The 19,577-nt window shown below is 43.6% G+C and overlaps 1 protein-coding gene across 2 annotated transcripts in view; it reads right to left on the bottom strand.

Annotated features, from left to right (window-relative positions):
- Window positions 1-4,606: 4,606 nt before the first annotated feature.
- LTK (leukocyte receptor tyrosine kinase) overlaps window positions 4,607-19,577 on the bottom strand; it is a 95,723-nt gene continuing 80,752 nt past the window's right edge. Inside the window, exons 21-29 of one of the 2 annotated variants that reach the window (XM_061462345.1) lie at window positions 19,015-19,105; window positions 16,594-16,658; window positions 13,972-14,101; window positions 11,442-11,539; window positions 8,704-8,796; window positions 8,014-8,115; window positions 6,460-6,594; window positions 6,180-6,270; window positions 4,607-5,461 (exon numbers count right to left, since the gene is read on the bottom strand). In XM_061462345.1, the coding sequence (XP_061318329.1) occupies window positions 4,688-5,461; window positions 6,180-6,270; window positions 6,460-6,594; window positions 8,014-8,115; window positions 8,704-8,796; window positions 11,442-11,539; window positions 13,972-14,101; window positions 16,594-16,658; window positions 19,015-19,105 (1,579 nt within the window). In that variant the 3' untranslated portion in view covers window positions 4,607-4,687. The remainder of the gene's footprint in view (window positions 5,462-6,179; window positions 6,271-6,459; window positions 6,595-8,013; window positions 8,116-8,703; window positions 8,797-11,441; window positions 11,540-13,971; window positions 14,102-16,593; window positions 16,659-19,014; window positions 19,106-19,577) is intronic. The other variant, XM_061462346.1, reaches the window with a different exon arrangement.

Consider the following 19,577-nt stretch of genomic DNA (forward strand, 5'->3'; position numbering starts at 1 on the left):
TGATTGTTATTTTAGGTAATACGGTTTGGGCAGCATGGAGCATTCAGCATCACAACAGGAGCAATACTGGCATTATTTCACAGTATCACAGGATGCTAGAGATTGGAAGGGACCTCAAAAGATCATCTAGTCCAATCCCCCTGCCGGAGCAGGAACACCTAGATAATGTTACACAGGAATGTGTCCAGGAGGGTTTTGAATGTCTCCAGGGAAGGAGACTCCACAACCTCCCTGGGCAGCCTGTTCCAGTGTTCCGTCACCCTCACTGAGAGGAAGTTTCTTCTTAAGTTTAAGTGGAACCTCTTTGTACCCATTACCCCTTGTCCTATCATTGTTTGCCACTGAGTAGAGCCTGGCTCCATCCTCGTGACACTCCCCCTTTATATATTTATAGACACTTATAAGGTCACCCCTCAGTCTCCTCTTCTCCAAACTATAGAGACCCAGCTCCCTCAGTCTTTCCTCATAAGGGAGATGCTCCACTCCCTTAATCATCTTCGTTGCCCTGCGCTGGACTCTCTCCAGCAGGTCCCTGTCCTTCTTGAACTGAGGGGCCCAGAACTGGACACAATATTCCAGATGCGGTCTCACCAGGGCAGAGTAGCAGGGAAGGAGGACCTCTCTCGACCTACTAACCACCGCCCTTCTAATACACCCCAGGATGCCATTGGCCTTCTTAGCCACAAGGGCACAGTGTTGGCTCATGGTCATCCTGTCACCCACTAGGACCCCCAGGTCCCTCTCCCCTACACTGCTCTCTAACAGGTCGTTCCCCAACCTATACTGGAACCTGGGGCTGTTCCTGCCCAGATGCAGGACTCTACACTTTCCCTTGTTATATTTCATCAAGTTACTCCCTGCCCAACTCTCCAGCCTATCCAGGTCTCGCTGGATGGCAGCACAGCCTTCTGGTGTGTCAGCCACTCCTCCCAGCTTAGTGTCATCAGCAAACTTGCTGATAGTACACTCAATTCCCACATCTAAATCATTGATGAATATATTAAATAATACCGGTCCCAGTACTGACCCTTGAGGCACTCCACTAGTTACAGGCCTCCAACTAGACTCAGCCCCATAGACTACAACTCTCTGGCTTCTCTCCTTCAGCCAGTTCACAGTCCACCTCACTACCTGATCATCCAGTCCACACTTCCTCAATTTAGCTGTGAGGATGCTGTGGGAGACTGTGTCAAATGCTTTGCTGAGGTCAAGGTAGACCACATCCACCGCTCTGCCATCATCCATCCACCGTGTTATTTCCTCATAAAAGGCTAAGAGATTGGTCAAACATTATTTCCCCCTGGTGAAGCCATGTTGACTGCCCCTCATAACCCTCTTATCCTTGATATGCCTTAAGATGGCACCAAGGATAAGGTGTTCCATCACTTTCCCAGGGATGGAGGTGAGGCTGACCGGTCTGTAGTTACCCGGGTCCTCCTTCTTGCCCTTTTTGAAGACTGGAGTGACATTTGCTTTCCTCCAGTCCTCAGGCACCTCTCCCGTTTCCCAAGACTTGGTAAAGATGATGGAGAGTGGTCTAGCAATGACTTCCGCCAGTTCCCTCAGCACCAGCGGGAGCATCCCATCTGGACCCATGGGTTTATGGATGTCCAGATTGCTCAGCTGGTCTCTAACCCATTCCTCATCGACTAAGGCAAACCGCTCCGTCGACCTGACTTCATCTAAGGTCTCAGGGGTACAGGGCTCTTCAGGACTGCCTGCAGCAGAGTAGACAGAGACAAAGAAGGCATTCAGTAACTCTGCCATCTCTGTATCCTCTGTCACCAGGGCACCCATCGCGTTCATCAGTGGGCCTACATTGTCTCTGGTGTTAGTTTTATCTGCCATGTATTGGAAAAGCTCTTTCTGCTGTCCTTGACCCCTCTTGCCAGGTTTAATTCTAAGGAGGCCTTAGTCATCCTAGCTGCCTTCCTACATCCTCTAGCAGCAGCCTTATATTCCTCCCAAGTGGCCAGCCCCTCCTTCCAGGACCTGTAAACTCTAATTTTCTCCAGGATATTGATTAAAATTTCATTATCTGTGAGGGTTTCTAAAAAGCAGCCAAGGGATCAGATACGCACAGAAAAAGGTCAAAGATTCGTGGCGACTGCACTGACAGAAGATTATTTACCTTCAGTTTTGTGACAGTTGTATAAAATTTAGGTTGCTAATGCAGATCCTTTCAAAATTCCCATCTTTTTTTTCAGTGCCCATTTGGTACATGCAGCTCCATGTTCTGTCTTGCTACAAGATACTCTTGCTCAGTACATTCCTGAGCCACCTGCTGTCAACCGGCAAAGTATCACTATATAATCAATGCATGCTCGTTCTACTCCTATGGTTGTCTTTCAACACCCCGCTGCTGGACACTTAGGGTTAAGATATTGGGTGGGATGGACTTCTGACTCAGTGCAGCTTTGTCTATGCTCTTCCTGTAAATAAGTAAGTTCCTTGATGCAGCTATTCGGTAAAAACAGATATTTACCCAAAGTGCTGGGCTGCAGAACTTGCATTTTCATTATAAAATGGAGGCACAGCTGCAGCCTAGACTGCCCACAGCATTGGCAGTAACACTGTGCTCTCCTTTCACCCCATGTTTTAATGGCTTAGTTTTAGCACTACTGACCTTCCTAAACTCCTGAATCATGTTGAGGCAAGTGCTGTGTATGGGGAAAATGGTGGCAGCTCAAGCTGGGTAACCATGTGGACAGTAGGGCTCCTCCTGCTTCTCATTGGACTCAAGGTATTATAAGTCATTTCCATGTGAAAACAAATGTCTTGTGCCTGCTACTTCACAGAAAGGCTGCAGGAAGAGGAGGTGCTATAGTTAACATCCCATGGCTTCTGAACAAGTCAGTATTTCATTCCTGTCTTGTCTTCCATTCTGATGGCTAAGGAGAATTGAAAGCAGGATTGTAACAGATGTGCAGGTCTATAAGTGATGGTATGTAAAACTATCAGTTCTAAAGCCAAAGGCCTGGAACTATAGGAAGCTTGGAACAGATAGATGCAAAGTCAGAACAACATAAACCTGCACTGAAGACACATTTCACTCCCAATGGATTCGGGCTTTTCCCTCTGTGCTTTTGCTGTACCACATCTCAGTAGTGTCCATCCTTGAATGATGCAGAGGACAGGAAGTCTGTGGTCAAAGCAAACCCTCTCCTGCCAGCCCACATCTTCAGACTGCATGTGCAGCTGATTGATTGCTAAGCGTGAAGCTTGCACCAGAGCACCTCTTCCCTCAGAAAGGAACCAGAGTGAGTCTACAAGTGACATGTTGCCACACAGCTTGATTACACTTGCAGGCAGCATGTACTTTGCCACTGTAGGTTGGCAGTGTAACAGTCAGGAGTGGGGCAAGAACAAAACCCTTCTGAGACTGTTCAGGCTCAATCCAGATCATTTACTTTTTCAGTCTCCTTATTTTGCAGGCTTTGACCAGTACACATCAGTTTAGGCCCTAAGCTACAGAAGAAAGTGTTAGAAATGAACTGTCCTCAAAGCAACTGCCTTTACCAGCAAGTCTTATGCTTGCAATGTGAGAAGAAATGGCAACCTGCTCAGGTGTGTGAAGCCAAGTCAGGATTTCAGCTTTCTTGAATGGTGGAGCTACGTTACCTTCCTGTGTAAAGAGCATTGTAAGGTTGTGCCTGTGTTTGTTAGGTTCCCCCTCACTCTGCCCTTCTTTTGCATTACTGTTTCTACCCTCAGAGGAGTAGGCATTAAAACCAAGAACAACTCCAGTGCAATTACTCAAGAACCTCAGCTTGATGCTTGCAACACAGCACAGGAAACTACTGCTGACTAGCAATGTACATACACAAATGAAGTTCAACCCAAATGAAGTCCATTACAAGATCAAGACAGTCCATTTCTCCTTATGCCACACAGCAAAGCCGTTCTTGAAAAACCACCTGCCCCTTCCACGCCAGGAGCTGTGAGGAAATTCACGCCATGGGACAAGCAGCGCATTTCCTTCACTATCCAAAGGGATACCAGGAGCTCCACCAATTATTTTCTTTGTGAATAGTAAATTTGCCTTCCTCTTCATTGCTTGTTCTCAAAGCACATGCTCAGAGGAGCCTGGAGGTTTTGTTTCATCCTTCCTGCTACTTCCAATTTGAGCAGTAGCTTCATTTTCATGTTTTTCCACAGGGTCTGCTAATAACACAGATGCAAATGTGGCTGCTATTTATTTACTCCCCTTACAGTGCATGAGCATCATTAGTAAGTCACAGGGACTGTAAGAAGCTCGTGGGAATACAGCAGCCTTCGCAAGTTGCACAGCATGTGTTTTTGGTTTCTTCAGTCAGAAAGCAGCACAGCCTGTGTCAGTCACTATTTATTTCCATCCAAATGCTGCAGTTGGATGGTAGGTCCAGTTCTTTTCACCTGAGCAAATTGAGAAAGAGTCCTTTCACTATTGTCTTCTGAATGAGAGCAGCAATGCCATTGATCTCCACCTCTAAGCTGGTTCACGGAACATATTTGATGGACAGAGACAGGAATGCAACTCTTTAACGACCTGGGGATCTGGCAGGTTGAAGGAGAATTGCTGAATTCAGAACACTGCTGATGTTGAAACATCACCCATCCGAAGGAACTTAAATGGAGGAAGTGAGTGAAATAGGAAGCAGTCCTTCCAGACACACACATTCCCTGATCTTTGGAAGAACTGTTTCTGTTATACTGGAGTAACACTCAGGTCATCTGACAAAGACAGACCAGAGTCCCTCTCCCTCGATGTTTTCTCTGTCTTATAAAAAGGCTTTTCATCTCTGTGCAGGCTGGAGCTCCTTAGCACAGTTCCTCTGACCCCTGCCAAACCCGATGGTTGGTGCTCAGTGCCACAGCACAGGTCATCATAAGCATAATTCACATTGCCACAGGGGAAAGTCTGGAGTTTCACCAGTTCTATCCCACTGACATCCAGCTGAGGGCAGTTGTTTCTACTCGGAGATGCTGGAGATGCCCGGGAGCCAGGAGAACTGCAATTCCCATCAAAGCCTGAATCTTCCCGCTCTGGATTTGCTTTGGGCTTGGAGCTGGGGCTGAAGTGGCAGATGTTTTCTAGCACCCACGATCCATAGGTTGGGTTCCAAAGGTTTTTTGTTTTGTTTTTAAGTCTGTGGCTTGGTGGATTGCTGAGCTCCAGCTTCTGGCTTGAGGTCTGCTGGAACCAGGGCCCACTGTTGAAATCAGCGAGGCACGGCAGGCTGGGCCCTCGAGCAGTCCGGTTGCTCAGGTTCTCCACCAGCAGCTCTTGTGGGCACTGTACAAGTTTGTGCCCAGCTTGGTGGGAGTCCAGTGCTTTAGGTGTTGTCTGTGGTGTGAGAGAAGGGCTTACCAAGAGGGGCACCATCCCACTGGAAAGGTTTGGGCGCATGACCGTACTCCCTTCATCCTCTGGTGCGGGACCACACTCCATGGGCAGCTCAGTGTTGATCACATCAGGGTCCTGAAAAAGAGAGGCAAGAATCTGTTACACCCTGAGCACCTCCAGGGTGATGGACACATATGCACTTGGAGGGATACAGCTATGACAGTGAAAAAGCTTTTGGCAGAGGCTGACATCTGGTTTGGGCAATGTTTGTGCACATCATGCAAGGTGCTATCTGCCATCCTGGATATCACACTCTGCTAGGACTTGCTCTGTCATATATGTGCTTCCTTTCAGCTGTGCTTTATTGAAATCAGCAGCTAAGCTGGGGGTCACTAGCATATCATTTCTCCCTTGGGAGGTTAGATCCAGACTTGTAGCTGTAAAATGCTACCAGATGGTGAACTCACTGTGTCATCTCGTTACCCTGCCGACTCCAAACCAATTCTGCTGTGGCTTTAGAGCAACATTAGGTAAGGAAGGTCAGAATATGGACCTTGAAAGTGATTCTAAATAATACATTTCTATCACAAAATGAAGGACATTTTGCTACTGAAGAAGCTGAGAGCTGAAAGCACCCAATTCCACAGGAACAGCATAATCTCATTTTGGTTGGGCTGAAGAGTGAAGATGGGTACCAGGAAACCCAAAAGAGCAGTGGAGCCAACAGCACCAATTGGGAAAGTAACTAAATCAGTCTGCCAGGACTCTTCACTTGTTTGGGGCACTAAAGCTAGTGCCTTTGGATAGTGGCATTCCATGAATTATCATCCATCTGGATACCAAAGACCAGTACCTGTGTGCAATACTTGATTCTTTCCAGGATGGTGGAGAAGTTTGGCCGATACTCTGGGCTGTGCTGCCAGCACTGGGTCATGATCCGGTACCTTGAAGTAAGTTTAAAAAGGAAATACATCTGTTGATCAAGAAAGATAATCACATAAAAGGTGTTTCTGAATGAAGTGATCATGGGTCCACAGGAACTGCAGTTCCCTGACTAAAGGTGTCTGGTTGCCTTTGTCGACCCTGTTTGATACCCACTATCCCTTGTCTTCTGGAAGTAAGGAAATACTTACACTGGTCCTGGACAGTTTTTTGGTGGATCCATTCTTCCTCCACTGGTGACAAATTCCAGCACTTCCTGGTTGGTTTTGCAAGGGTAGGGCATGTAGCCTAGAGAGAAAATCTCCCAAAGCAGCACACCAAAGGACCTGTGTCAGAAACCAGCCAGCAATACCAATTAGGTGTCATTTGTACTCCATAAACCTGGCACAAAGTGTAAGTAACACCACAGCAACAACCTTTAGAAGCTGAAGGCCAACCACAGTAATGTGCAATTAGCATGATTATGAGTCAACTTTAATATGAAAACCAAACAAAACTTTTGCTCAAGCTCCAAAACCAGTTTTGCAGAGGCTTCAAAATACTTAAATATCTCTGAACTTGTTCTTTCTGCTGCATTCCTTATTTCTAGACCAGGAAATGCCAGAGAACCCTTTGCTACGTATGGTCTAACTGAAAATAACTGTTAGCTCTGGCATGGAGATTCCTACCTTACTTGGGAAGACTCGAGATATTTGGATCATGTTTGGGAACAGGGTGCTCAAGAGTAAAATAGAGTAAGAGGCATCCAGTGAAACTGAAAGGCAGCAGCATTTATTTTGTCATGATGTGGATGCTCTGTTTTACATTCAGGGGTCACTTAGCAGTGCCGCTGAAAATACCATATGAGTTCTTAGAGCCAAGGGAGTCAAGAGGGTTGTAAGAGTCACTGTTTGTTGCAAAGGTGGAAGAAATTTCCAGTGCATGCGTGTTACTTAGAATAGTCTTTTACAGGAACAGTAGCACTTTCCTCCAAAATATTTAGCACTGGCTGCTCACAGTTAGGGGCTGATAAGCAATCCCTTCCGGCATCACTAACGACTCCAGGAAACTGGGTCAGTGTGGCATTTAAGGGAATGGCTCAGTAGAGTACATTGAGGAATCTACTGTACTACTGTACAGGGAGAGAGGCGTTCTTAAGCAATTGGAAGGCTTCCATTCCCCAGCACCTGTGCATGAATGTGCTAGTGTTGAGGGGGTGCTTATCTTAAAGAAGATGAAGTTACATGAGGAATCAATATATAAATATTGTTTCCTCAGCAACCAGCAAGGACTTCTGGTTAAATCTGCTCTCATTTTCTATGCAACAGAAAGAAATTATACAAAAGTAATCCTTAATCTGCAACTGACAGAGTCATTTACAAGACATAAGCAGGCCTTGTCACCAAGAGGAACCGAGGAACAGATACTGCGGGCTGAGGGAAGTATCTGATGGTATTTGTCTGGATTTTTAACTGAGACTTCTTGGGGATCTAAACTGCTTTCTCTTTTCACTTCTTGACTACCTTTATGTGATACTCTGCATTTATGTATAGGGAATTTTTATTACATTTTATTACATTAGATCTTTTAATTCTCATTCAGAATTCTTTAGCCGTGCTTCTAGTGAATGTAGAGGGAAGCCCTGCAATAATTTTCAGGGAATTTCTGACACTTTTTAAGGTTTCTGCTAAGCAGATTTCTTTTTCTTGAGCAATTTCTTGACCCTTAACACTGAGTAGCAGAAGTGATTAAAAGACATTTGCTACCAGGTGTCAGTCTTGGAGGTGAAAATGCCCTCTAGGAAAGCTTCTGGTGGCATCCACTTGACAGGAAGCATGGCTCTTCCTCCTTTACGGTAGTAACTTGCTCTGGGAAAGGTAAAACACATGGAGAATGTCACAGTCAGAAAGGGCTCAGATACAGAAAAGATTTTATCTCCACAGCAACAGCAGCTGGGGATTGCATGCAGCAATGGGAGCCAAGTGAGAAAAGGAAAAGCCATCAACACAAATGGTGCCTTGAAGCAGTATTTTATAACCTCTTTGCAACTGGGATGGAAATGAAGACATCAAATGTTATACTGCTTTGCACAGGGTGCTGATGCAGCAAGTCTTCTGGACATCATAAACTGAGAATTATGGTTGGGGGGTTATTATTTATTTAAGATGATATATGATCAACCAGCTAATAAATGTGCCTATGCTTGACCTAGTGTCCACATGTGTTTGCAGTGTTTCTTGGGGCCCAGTCTGGAATAAACACAGTTGAAGTGTATTGGCTAGCAGGCACAGATGTGTTAATTTACAGTCTTTTAACCTCTAGCTAGTTAACTGGTAATCAAATTCAGGCATACAATGGATGGTTCCACTGCTTCAGATATCATGAGACAGTTCAAACTGGTCAAGATTGTACAGGTTACAGAGTTATTCACAGGACTGAAATGGCTTTTCACCTACCTGTAAATATCTCTGGCCATCCCAAAGTCACCAATCTTGGCTATTCGTCCTGCTCCAGTGCAGGTCAAAAGGCAATTCCTTGCAGCTATATCTCTTTTATCAAAATAAAATAAATTATAATTCTAAAAGTAGCTAAAGGAATAAAGAAAGAATATTAGACCCAGTCCTTTAAGTCTTAATTGAGTCACCTTTGCACAAATGATAAGAGCCTTATTAAAAATAAGAAATAATGCCAGCTACATTATAATTTTTATTAACCACAGTTCTTAAACCACATTTACATCACATTTTCTACCCAGTGTTTTCCAAGCATTTCCCACTCCCATCTCTTTTCACTAAGGCAGAAAGCAGGGTCAGTGTCAGACCAGAGACAGATCCAACCCCTTATGCTTCAACCACATTATGACAGATGTCTTTTCTGTTCCATCTAGAGTGGCAACTCAGCAGTGTCTCCATCAGTTACAGATGTGATGCTATTGGGTAGTCTTAGTAAACTGCTTGAAAAGTCAATGTAGAACCAGATTCAGCAAATGGTTGCTTCTGGATATCTCCTGTGGAACCAAGTAAAGCTACATATTGGAGCAGCAGTTTGCTGAATGCAAGTTTAGCTTGCAACACATGGCAGTGATGAGTCCATGGCCAAGACTACAGGATTTGTGTTCATTTTAAATACTAATTCCTAAAAGAAACTCATTAAAAATCATAGCATTGTGGGGGTCCTGCTGACTGCCAAGAAAAATCAGCTTCTTGAGCAACTCATATGTTTCTTCCCACTGCCAGCCTTGAAAAATCCCTCAAGATCTGGAAGTCAAGCTCTGCTTTCTCTTCCACCAGCTGTGATTCCTAGATAACAAGACCTGCCCTTAGTGACATCGCCACAACCCACTACACTACCTTTTTACCCCAGGATACCTGTTATCTGTAATTATACCCTTCTTCCCTTCCCAACCCACTCTAAGTAATACTGACATCACTAACAAATACTAATACAGAACCTGAATGAAATTCCTTCTATATTGATTTCCTGAGTTATTGGCTAAAACAAAATAAGTCCTTTCACAGGTTGCTTATATTACAGACCTAACAGTGCAAAAACTGACCCTGAGAGCTTTTTAAAAGTCATATGCTGCTGTTAAGAGAGTCAAGCACTAGTTTCTTCCACTTCTCTCCAAAAAATGGAGATTGGTCTTGAGCAATAACAGGTTATCTGTCCATTTGTTGACATAAATGTTGGAAGTTCTATGTGATGACTGCTGTGCTCCGTGACATACGAACAGCAGGGAACATCTACCCGACAGGAGAGAGGAAAACTGATTTTATAAAACACTTGCAGAGAAAATTTCTGTTGAGTTTCTGTTGGACTTCTTGCAGCACAAGCAAAACTTGTCCCTTACCATAAATTCAGTAGATCAGGGTGGGTGGAGGTTGATGAAGTATATTACTATTACAGTAAGGATTCTCTACATCGCTATAGCAATTAACTCTGAAGATTCCAACTAGAATCCTGGTCCTCTCATGTACTTACTAAGAGATGCTGGTCCTCTCATATACTTACTAAGAGATGCAAGAGCCACAACTTGTTGCACTCTTACTGCTCTTTTTTAATGACAGAAAACTCTAGTACTTTTTTCCAACGGAACTTAATTATTGTTCCAATATAAAGGAGGCTGAAAACTGTCTCAGATGGTGTAATCATAAAGCCATAACATAACCCATATCTCAGCCTCATGGCTTTTTGCCCCAGCTGCTGATTACCACGTGTTTCCCTCACCTTCTCCAGTCTCTACCTGCCCTTGCCCAGCTCTGCCTGTTTGCTGTGTGCAATGTCATGTGTACGTACACGTGCTTGTGCGTGTGGGGTGAATCAGTTGTCTACTTGCATAACTTCAGGCTGTGTGTTGCTTTAGTTAGAGCCTGTGACCCTCTTGTCTGCAGGTCTCTCCTTTCATTTTAACACAAGAGCTGATCTCAGCGTGGCATTTAGGAAGGAATTCAGCTGCACTCTATGCCTGGGAACATTATGAGCTAAAACAACGCGTAATCAGAAGCAAAGGAATCTGATATCCAACTGGGAATTTTAAAAGGCTACCTATAATAAACTTTACCTCTTTTATAATAGTTTATTCTTATTAAAGCCTGCCATATCAACATTTTTTTTTCCCTACAAAAGAGGAAAAACAGTTGTGAACAAATACAGGCTCCCAAAGACCACTTAGCAGGTCAGCTGCTGAGCTGGGAAGGAAGCCTTAGAGTTGGTTTTTTACCTCCTGTTATCCCTGTTCTAGTATCCCTGTTCTACCCTTCCTGAGTCAATGGCTCAAATATGATGACATGTCCTGCGCTGAGGGGATAGGGAGAACATTAAGTCAAGATAGGGAGATAGAAGAGAGAGAAATGGTACCTTATTATCTTAGAAGCTAACACAGGCTGACACTACCATCTAGTGGACTACAGGGCTAGTCTCAAATGTAGCTACTGTAGGCACCTGAAAATAAACGCTTGAAAACAGTAACTGCAAACAGAATATTCCTTTCTCCCTAGCAGCACAAAGAGCTGTGCACAGCCTAACTCCTACCAAAAACCACTGAGACCAGCCCAGACATCTAAGCACAAGCCTGTACTGGTAGAGGTATCTCTGTCTTCCCCCTGGAGATTAGCTCTGTCTAATCCACTGCAGATGGAAACTATGTGAGCTTCGTACACGCTGGGATGCATCAGAAGGGACTGTTTCTCCTCACCTGTGGATGAAATGATTCTCTTCCAGATATTTACAGCCACAGGCAATATCCCTAGCGATGTTCAGCAGGTCCTGCATTGTCAGCGTGGATGGTTGATTCTGGAAAGGGACCCACAGAAAATGGTAAAGGGAATAGTGAAGTAGGATATAGTTCAGGCAGGGAATAATCAGAGAGGGGCAGAAGAAGGGAAAGGGAGAGATACATACAGGGTGGTGGAAGTGTTAAATTAGTCAGGAGTAAAGAAGAATAAAGCAGACCAAAGTAAAGGGTTAGCAAATGAATAAACTCGTATTTAAGCCAAAATGCTTTCAGAAGATTTCACTTCTCCTGCTCACAATGCATGAGTGCAAGCTGGTGAGAGGTTTATGGCCTGACCTAAATAGCCTAGAAAAGGGGATGTGAGAGGACTAGTCCCTGCTGGTGCTGGACTTTGTGAAATCAAAAGACAAGCAGGTTTAAAAGGTGAGATGGAAGAGAAACTTCACACACACACACTTCTAAATAGTGGATTAATAAATTATCAAGAGAAAGTAGCACATGAACTCAGAGAGAGAACAAAGATGCACGAGTGCACATCTCTGCACCTGCAGTCAGCATTCATCAACTTATCTGTTCATGTGGAAAGATGGAGATTACCCTCAGGAGCAGTATGTGAAAAAGGGATGATTTACCACAGACTCAGGGACTGGTACTAGCCCTTCACCATCTGCACTTCCCTAAGAACAATAAAGAAGTTTCTCTGCAGGAGCCCTGCTTATTTTCATCCTGTCATTTATTTCCCCATGGGGAAATTTCCTTGGTGTTTCTCCTGGAACTTCGGTATTGCTCTTAGGAAGGGTGGGGAGAAATTACTACGCTGCTGATCATAAGCCTGAGAGATAGCAAATAAATTGCTCATTTTAAGGCTGCTTTTGTTTCTGGATGCTGATATCGCTGTAATTTCTCATGGTCAAAACACATAACATACGCTACAGCTCTGTTTTTACTGGCTAGGAAAGTTATTGCACAAAGATCTTGGATATCTGCCATGGAGAATTATTATAGCTATAAAGCAGGCATTTCTGGAGAGGAAATGAAGAGCAGGGAGGAGAAATAGAACCACAGAGCCGAACCTTATCTCTGTTCTGGGATCCCTCTGTCAGAAGACTGTGACGGACATGCATTTTCTCTGCATCCAGGGAAACTTGTTGTGAAATACATTAGTGATGGGGTTAGTTCTCCTTTCAGAAAAGGTGTACAGGGACGTTTGTTGAGTACTAAGAGGGCTTCAACTGTTGTATTTGCTATCATCTGCTACCAAACCAGCTAACATAGCAGCAGTTTGTTTTCATGATATTTAAAAAATAACTGTTCTTTATATTACAACTATGAGTAATATTCAAATAAGAGCATTTATTATTCTCTGCTGCCCACAGACTTCATATACTTACAAAAATTGTACCACTTTCAGTATAAATGCCAAAAATAAAGATATACAAACTGCTCCATCTGGGTGCTGTTATACCACTGTAAGTATATTTAATTAGTATATTTACTCCTTTATGAGGAAGAAACTAAGCTCAGTGTTTTAACAACATGTTAATACCAGCACAGGAGTGTACACGCATGAAGTTAAATCCTCTTAACTATTTGGGGTGGAGGTGCATGTGGAGGAGAAGCTGTGCTACTGCATCATGTGGTGTAGGAGTACATGAGGCACTAGTCAGCCTCCGCCTGCCCCTGTAGGCAGCCAGCATGGGCACCTCAGTACAGTAAGAAATAACATAGAATCAGGCTTAACTCTTCTGTTTTTTGAAGGCTCCACTCAAACAGAAACATACTTACTTAACAGAGGCACCCAAGATGCCACTGTTAAACAAGAACAAATATCTGGAATCAGCTGTTCATTAGAAGAACATTGAAACTAATTAATTTCAAATATTCACTGTACTTGGCTGGCATCAATACAGCATTAGAAATCAGAGATCATTTGGAAAACCCTTCATGACAGCTTTTTATAAAGGTTGGAAGTTTTTAAACAAAAATATTTGCCTTGATAACTTCATTTCATTGATTTAGATCCCTGTCACAGTGCTAGATGCAGGCTCAGCTCTTCAATTGGTATAAATTTGAGCATCTCCATGTGGTACTGACGCACACCTGCTGAGGACCTAGTGCTTCAAATTCCCATTGCTGCATATCAGTGTTATAACTTCAGCCCCTCACACACCATCAGAGTACACAGAAAACAAGGTGGACATTGAAGAAAGCAAGCCCCTTAATTTGCAGTCCAGTCGACAGAGAACTCTGGAATGACAGGACAGGGTTTTAGTCTTTCCTTTTCAGTCCCTAACAGACTGGATTTCTGGCACTGCTTTCATTTTCTCTCATTGGCATCTGCTTACATCAAGTAATCAGAGATACATATCCAGAAGTTTGTAAGAGCTGGGACACATGCACAGCCCTGCTTGGCTTCAGTGTCCAATTCATAAAAATAAGAGAAACAACCATACTAAAATGAACCACAAGTTTAGCAGAGAAGTTATCTCACCGCTCTGGGTCGATTCTGCCGAAGGAAGCTCTTCATATCTCCTCCAGCCATGAGCTCAAGCAGAATGAAGCGAGGCAGCGTCTGCAGGCTAACGCCGATGCACTGCACGATATTTTGGTGATTGAACTTACTGAAAGCCAAGATCACGGCAACATGGAAGAGAAAGACAGCATTAGCACCAGGCCAACGTCCATCACACTCACTGTGCCTTGAGCTCTGACGAGCTGGATTGAAGTAAATCCTGATGCAGTGTGAGTTACCAAATTCCTGCTTCAGCCATATCAAAATGCTGCCCTGATTACAACAGCCCCAAGCTCAGGGTTATGACTGGCTTTGCCCATGGAAAGCTTTCAGCAGAAGGTATGAAAAGCTGAAAGTAAAGCAGAGCCTTCTGTCTGTAAAGAGGGAATCTAATGGACACACTGACTGACAGATGGAGATTACATGAGAGGAAAAAGAAAGCTAAGCACTTCAAATATGCAAATATTATTGGCCTTTGTGAAACAAACTCTGACTGGTGGGGATTTTACTTGAGCATTGGTTATTTTAAATATACTGCTGTATAGTCTGGTGCACTCAGTTCAGTGTCTAGTTTACCAAAGAGGGACTCAGCTACTACCTACTGCAGCAGCAGCTTTCTATCTCTTACAAAAGAAAGCTGAGATTGTCAAGAAGCTCAGTAAGACTCAAGTCATTAGAAAGCAGCATCTTCCCTTGGTGATTACCTGGATAATATAGGAACTAAAAATGGAAAGGATGCTGGGGAAGAGAAAGAGTCATGTGGTACTAAGTAAATCAAAGCACTCTGTAATTGTTTGAAATTGCTCTTAAAAAAGCCTCCATACATCAGTGTTACCTCCTGTTCAGCTGCCAAAGTTCTTGCAGATTTTAGGAAGTGGCACTATGTCACAAGATTCATGCTTTAATAGCAGAAAACCAGCCCCTAGTATGAGCTGGGCCAATGAGAACAGGATTTTTTTTGTTGCACAAATTAAAAATGCATCAACACTGACCACTTACAGTCAACCTCAACTATACTACTACTTTAAAGTCACCTTTGACTATACTATTGTTTGAAGGTTACGGATTTGTGTTAATGAATTCAGTTCCAAGACTGTAATTCTTAAAGTACAGGTGGTAATAAGAATGGCTGGCTGTTATTCTCTCCAGGGAGGTTTTATAGATCTCAGTCCACTGTTATAAGGTCATGCAGATGAGCCCTTATAAAGGTTCTGTCAAGCTTACAAAGTTGTTATAAGCCAGAACACATCTAAGAGAAGTGCCCACACTGGGAAAAGGGCTGTGTTTCATCTGTGCAAGCTATACACAGAGAGCCATATTCACTACCTTATGCCTACAGAGGTTTCAGAGTGTATCACCCAGCTGTCTTTGTGCAAAGGAAGGGTAAAAGCCCAGGACTTTCACAGCAAAAAGCACTTACTTATGGCAAATGGCTCTACAGATGAGAAAGGCAAAAAGGTTGCACATACAACTTAGCTAATAACTAAAAGCCACAATGGGAAAAACTTTTCACACTTTCTCCTTCAGCTGTCAAACCTTCTCTTACAAAACTACTTTTATTTGTGAGAGATAATATACTTTATGCCCTCACATCCAAGCCTAAAAACATACCTTCCTGGCACACAGCTTGTGCTGTACCACCTTGGTGCTGCTCTTACAGAGGCTGAACTTCTGAGTCACTGCACAGGTGGCTCTTATCCTTAGCTTTCCTACTGCTTTCCATTTCATCATTGACAATTTGTTTTAGCAAGAGCTTCAGGACATGATTTATAGTTAGTAAAAGGGCAATGAGCTTCTTTGAAAAGGAAAACATTTCAAATGCAGAACATGTTTATACAAAAATGTTGTGTCTTTTTACTCCTCTGAACATGACCTGCAGAGCCCTGCGAGAAATTTTTGTTGAGATGTTGTACTGGGTTTGGGTGGGATAGAGTTCATTCTCTTCACAGTAGCTCATATGGTGCTATGCTTAGGATTTGTCATCAAAACAGTGTTGACAACACATTGATATTTTGGCTATGTATTTAGTTGTGGATGACCCAACCTGGCAGTGTTCAAGGCCAGGTTGAATGGGGATTTGAGCAACCTGGTCTAGTGGAAGGTGTCCCTGGCCATGGCAGGGGTTGGAACTGGATGAGCTTTCAGGTCCCTTCCAACCCAAAGCATTCCATGATTCTGCTGCTGAGCAGTGCTTACACAGCATTAAGCCTTTTCACACCATCTCACCAGCAAATGGGCTGCGGGTGCACAAGAAGCTGGGAGTGGACACAGCTGGGACAGCTCACTCCGACTGACCCAAGGATATTCCATACCTCATGCTCACCAGTAAAAGCTGGGGGAAGAATGAGGAAGTGGGAGTCATTCAGAATTTGGCATTTATGCATGATGAAGCCCTGCTTTCCTGGGAATGGCTGAAACTCTGCTACCTTGCTTGAGATTCACAAGTAGCTGAAACTAGTAGCTCATATGCTACTAAAATACCATCTGGTGAAAAATATGGGTGGATTTCTTTTCCGAACCAGAGCAAGATAAACTGTCCTTATTACCTGCATGACTCTTTTTCCCCCCACCCACTATCAGTATAAAACCCTTAAACTATACCTGATAATCAATGCTTCCATTAGGAAATCCATCTCATCCTGCTCAGAGCAGACTTCTGGCAGGGTCTGTTGAGAGGTAAAGACAGTGAGGACCATCCCACCAAAGAACTGAGAATACTTAGGTGACCACCAAAGGAAACAGAAAACAAAAAAGTGAACATGTAACATGTGAATGACATTGGGACCCTACCAGAAGGGGCTCATCTATTCAGCAGCCAGTTTTTGAACTGCACGTGACCCATTTGGTAGTTGGAACAGGAAACTAGTGACCTACTTGGAGATTTTTTTGTGTGCATTTAACTGTATGCAGCGTTCTGGAGCTTCGGGTATACATCAAGAAAGGCATTAGGTGAGGAAACAGAGCTCTAACATACACTTTAAAATGGCAGGCATTAATTTATTCTCCTTTTTCTATATGTCCACATTGCAGCGCATCCTTCCATGTCATTTGACTCACACAGCCACATGATTTCAATAATCGTGTCACACGCCATTACAGCTTCCTCTCCTGCCAGCAGATCTGGACACAGCACCTGCCTCTGATAAACATCAGCTGAGAGCACAGGCAGCTGCAGAAGCAGTGCCTACTGCTGCGCCCACTGGTTTAACACCACGGGATGGTCTGGCCGCATCTGCGTGCAGTGCCTGCCTGCCAAACTGCACACAGAGAGGTGGGACGTTCACTGCTCGCTGGGGCCAGGCTGGCATGGAAACAGTGTGGGCTACAGAAGACAGTGTTACACATTTCTCTCTCAAACAAGTGACTGCTTCACACAGGACAGTGCAGATGATCTATTAAATTGGTGGAATAGCCACAAACAATATGTGGAGTATGCTGCAAATATATGTTTTAATTTATTCCCTGCATACAGCTGCTGCTTCTGCACAGTCAGATCAGGACTGATACGCTCCATCAAGCTCATCAAGCAATGTAAGCATGGTCACAGCTTGGGCCCCATGGATACTCTGCTAGTTTCCAGCCAGCAAGAAGAGCTGCCTTTTGGTGATGTTCAGGGTGCCACTTTACAGGGAACTGTGTGAACAAGTGGGCAGACAGGGCCCTAACAAGTAGCTATCATTGCTGAGACCTTCAAAACTGGTAACGGCCCCACTGGATTATCACAACTGAACAACATGCTGATCCACTTCTGTTCCCCACTGTGCTGTGGTGCTTCTGCCAGTCTGGACAGTGAAACTGGGCTGGGCAGTTACAGCTGCTTGCCAGTTTCTGTTGTGGGATTTCATTCACATTTGTTCAGTGGCACAGGAAGCTCATAACGAAATGTCATAATGCACCTTGTTTGTTGCTTGTTTTAAAAAGGGGTTTGAAAGATGGTACGAATAATGTTAGAACTTCTTTGTATTAATGAAGGCCACCTTTTGGGCTGAGCCTATAGAAGGTGATCTGGTTCTCTGAGTCACAAAGCTTATAAAAGAACAAAAGCAGGCCTATAAGCATCCTTATCTTTAGGGCTGAGTAACTGACAAACCCTGAGGCAACAGCAGTAATTTCACAGAAAGCCAGCCCGTTATCTTTAGCTATTAATGACATGCAAACGAGCATGATATCCCAATTTATATTCACAGCAGCGTATTTAACAGTGTGCATTAATAAAAGAGTACCTGAATGTTTCCCATGTGGTAGACAAACACTACTGTCAGTATAAAGAAAATACAACTGAGAAACAATACAAGTTTTTACATATGGCAATGTCAAGTGAAAAGCGCTCAAACCCACTGAAATGCAGAAGTAATAATGTATAAGCATTACATAAATGCTTCACACTAATATCTGCCAGAGCTTGCTTTCTTTAGATAAGATTCAGAAATCCTCTTCTAGTCCACAATGTCCCCAGAATGTCTGTCTGGTGCTATATTTTTCCCCATAAGTTTCTTTTTTTCTTGGCTACCTCAGATCTGTAAATCATCATGGCAGAAAAGCTCCTGTGGCAGATTCTCTGCTGGGGTGAACTGAGGGGTCTGTGTTCATTTCAAGGATGCTATATTTATTTACGTTGATGGAGAATTTGTTATTTTAACTAACCGTGTTAGGCAGTCTCCAGGTGCCTAATCCACACAACTTTCCATCTTGGGGTACTGATTCTATCTCTCTTGAGCAATAGGAATGGAGCTTACAGAACAGATTGCCCTTTTTAGATTCTTCTCCTAGTTAGACCATAACTTACAGCCATTAGGTATACAACAAACAAGACATACTTTACTTTCAACCTGCTGCTAGTGCCATATAGCTTAAAGCTCAAAGTTTATAATTCCTGGATGCAGCAATGTATGGAAACCTGCATCACATACATGCATATGTCATTATGCATGCGATGAACGTGAATCTCCAGATGGACCAGTAATAAGATAATATGGCTCTTACAGGCAATTATGGTTGTATAAGAAATTTGTGGGTACTGACCTTGATAGCCACTTGAAGAGGGCTGGGATCCCCTGCGATGCCTACCACAGTTCCCTCATAAACCTCACCAAATGCACCATGTCCTAGTGCCCTGGAAGGAAAAAACAAAACAAAACCAGAGAAAGAACAGATATTACTATCCTTTTACTGGACATATATGGGCATATGCCCTTACTGGGTCCCTATACTTGGGATCCAGTGTTCCCAAGCTGCTCTCTTCATCCAGCCCAAAACCAGGAATAGAACCTGCTGTAACAGACTGAATCAACAGCAGAGTTTTGTTTTCATCTCAAAGCTTCTGAAAATAACTTCTCAGTATTTTCTGCCACTGTCACTAAAATAGGGAGGTTGGATCCTTGATGCTTCTGAACACATAAAGCAGCCTGTTCAATCCTAGGGCCCTATCACCACGTATGGCGAGAGCAAGGCAAGACAGAACTGGAGAACAACAAAGTGAGGTAGCTGCAAGCTGATGTCTTTAGGAGATGGCATATAAGATGGCATATAAGATGGTACATAAGAATGATCAAGTTTTTCCTTCTAAAGTTCACATAACTTTGATC

This window comes from Pezoporus flaviventris, unplaced genomic scaffold, assembly GCF_033815535.1.
Source record: "Pezoporus flaviventris isolate CSIRO_AGI_PZ_B2104156 unplaced genomic scaffold, CSIRO_AGI_Pfla_v1 ptg000035l, whole genome shotgun sequence".
Classification (NCBI taxonomy): Eukaryota; Metazoa; Chordata; class Aves; order Psittaciformes; family Psittacidae; genus Pezoporus; species Pezoporus flaviventris.